Raw genomic sequence first — 2826 nt, 5'->3', positions numbered from 1 at the left:
GTGCCATTCCACATTATTACAAATAACTTAATTTCTGGACATTTATGGTTTGATTTCTTTGTATGTATGGGTCACTTGGGTTGTTACCGACATCTTGTGAAAATTTCATGTCATTAGCACCTCTAGTAATATATTTACTGAGAAAAATGGTGACGTGTTCAATACTTATTTTACCCGCTGTATACACCTGTGTCATTTCTGTTTTAATAAGTCCCATCTGCAGAAAGCAGCAGACTATGAAGCAAAACCAATGACCTCCGAGGTGTTCAATGTGTTTTGCATCTCCTTGCTGCCGTGTTTTCTTCTGCGGATGCTGCAGTTTTACAATGTACCTGTAAACACAGAGTTTCTAGTTATGGCCACTGTTCCTGGTAATGTTGATTGTAGCTACCCATGCTGTTTTAAGTCCTTGTTCGTTATCAGTTCCTTTCGGGAAATGAGGGTAATGTGGACAGCTTTGGCAGAACACTTTGATCTAGTAATGGCAGACATAACCTCTCAGATACAAATGAGATTTGGAGTAGGGTGGGAAGTTGGGACTCACTGCCATCTTTGAAAACAAAACAGTCTTTTAGAAACTTAAACATTTTTATTATAAACAAGAAGCGTTGCTCAAAACCATGTAACTTACAGTGTCCATAACATTTTGTTTTTAGTCTAATATGTGATTGTGTGATTTTTCTGGTATGGATTCTGTCTTTGTGTGCAAACTGCAAATTTGTGTTTTGCTCTTTTCTGCATTCCAACTTTATCTGCAAGCACCTTCATCACCTGCTGATGAGTGTTGTGAAATGCTGGACAGCCTTGTGACATTTGGCAGTCCGGTGTTTTGGGGGGTAATTCACAGTCTGCTGTTGTTGACTAGAATGATTGGGTAATGATGAGGTGGGTGGGTGGGGGGCAGAAATACCGATGGCATCATGGTCAGGTGATGAAGTAATTCTGCAGTAATCATGGTGAAACATGCTGAAATTAGAGCAGCTGTTCTGCATATATAAAGCTACGGATTAAATTTAAGTGGAGCTGAAAAGCAGAATGATGGATGAACTGCTATTCAAAGATTATTCTCTCTCTCTCTCTCTCTCTCTCTCTCTCTCTTTCTGCAGGGCTTGTATGTCTTCATTGTGTACTTTATGATGCACAACCAGGTATGCTGGCCTACTAAAGCAAGTTACACGGTGGAGATGAATGGCCATGGTGGTCCTGATGGGACCTATCCAGGAGGAGGTCCCACTACCATAGGAGGCGACATCAACAAATCAACACAGAATCTCATCAGTGCAATGGAAGAGGTAAGCACAAAGCTTACTTAAAGCTTTAAAACATCTGTGACATTTTTTTCTACCTACTTCAGGGTGCATAAAAACCCCTGCAATTAAACCCAAATATGACTTTTCTCTTCGATGGAAAAATAAATAAATAAATAAATAAATAAATAAATAAATTAGCCATACTCTGAACTCTGGTAAATCAGATTTGTGGTTTCATTGAGGTTATTGACTACTTAAAGGATGAAAACAAATTTTAATAAAGAAAAATCACTGATGAAGAAGACTTCATATTTTTTATTAAATACAAACAGCAACTTGTTTTAATGTAATTTAGATAAAAGTTACTTTACAAAAACGGGAGTTTACCACGATTCATATAATTTAATCTTTTACTGAGACTGGAATTATTTATCATAGTTTTTTTTTATTTTGAGCACAAATCAAATTAGCATAACACAAATATTGCAGACTTAACAGACTTTGATTTAATTGTCCTGCAGTAAGTTTGATGCAGTTTTTGTTTATCAATATTAATGCAAAAGGAACAAACCCAGAACAACATTGCCTTCTTAAACATAAAAATGGATTTCTCTTTTATGTAATTTAATCTCAGCTGAATGTCACTGAGATTCAAATTGCTCCACCAGAACTTGTGTCTAATTTTTCATCTGTATTGTCATTTATTGGCAGCTGACATTGCACATGGGTACAGTATGTCCAGTGGGGCTCATTGTTTTCTTAATTTTGCTCCTTTTAGAAGCAAACGTACTGCAAAGAAAGAACGTAACAATCAACCGTTATCATGAATATAAATTGTTGGATTTATACAGTGTTGTATAAAGTACCTCTTACTTTTATGTTTTTATTTTATGTTAAAAATAAAAGTATTGGGAAAAAATAAGCAGTTAGATTTTCCAAAAGGACATTTATTGGGAGGTGATCTCTCCCGAAAAACATTTTTCTGAAGACAGAAAGGACTTTAATATCATATTAAAATGTTAATGCTAAAAACTTAGTCTACCTGTTTTAGCTGTGCTAGGCTGTTTCCTGCTGGAGTGTGACATGATTTGTGTCATGTGCAGCTGTCATGATTTGTGTACAAACTAATATGGTGTCAGAATGGTATATTATATGTTTATACTTCTCATCCAACCACAATTAAATTCACTGTATCCAGGAGGCGCAGTTTATCTGCGCAGGTTTATTTTAACAATAACAAGCTTGAATGAAACAAGTCAAAATTAACTTTGAGTAACAACTAGGGATGCATGGTTTATTGGCATTAACATTGATATCGAACAATGTTGGTCATTTTTTAGCGTTACGGTACTGGTCCGATAAGTAAAACTAGGCCAATTTTAATGTTCAGTATTGAAATCCCTCTTGGTACCATTTGTGTTCCTGTTTTGGGAGGGGAAACAGTGGGTTGAGTGGTATCTGTTTGATCACATTCGTGATAGTGACGCTGCACAACCAGAAATAACTGAAGTAGAGAGCCATGTCAGCGGTCTGATCGTTTTTTATGGTATCAAAAAACACCACAAGTGTGTTTGTG

At 36.2% G+C, this 2826-nt stretch overlaps 1 protein-coding gene across 1 annotated transcript in view; it reads left to right on the top strand.

Moving 5' to 3' along the window:
* adgrv1 (adhesion G protein-coupled receptor V1) overlaps positions 1-2826 on the top strand; it is a gene marked incomplete in the record, with an annotated part of 123624 nt that overhangs the window by 113104 nt on the left and 7694 nt on the right. Inside the window, 1 exon segment of the mRNA XM_014012531.1 lies at positions 1107-1292. Within this exon segment, the coding sequence (XP_013867985.1) occupies positions 1107-1292 (186 nt within the window).

Source organism: Austrofundulus limnaeus, unplaced genomic scaffold, assembly GCF_001266775.1.
Source record: "Austrofundulus limnaeus strain Quisiro unplaced genomic scaffold, Austrofundulus_limnaeus-1.0 Scaffold92, whole genome shotgun sequence".
NCBI classification, from domain to species: Eukaryota; Metazoa; Chordata; class Actinopteri; order Cyprinodontiformes; family Rivulidae; genus Austrofundulus; species Austrofundulus limnaeus.
This window is presented reverse-complemented; position numbering and strand designations above follow the sequence as displayed.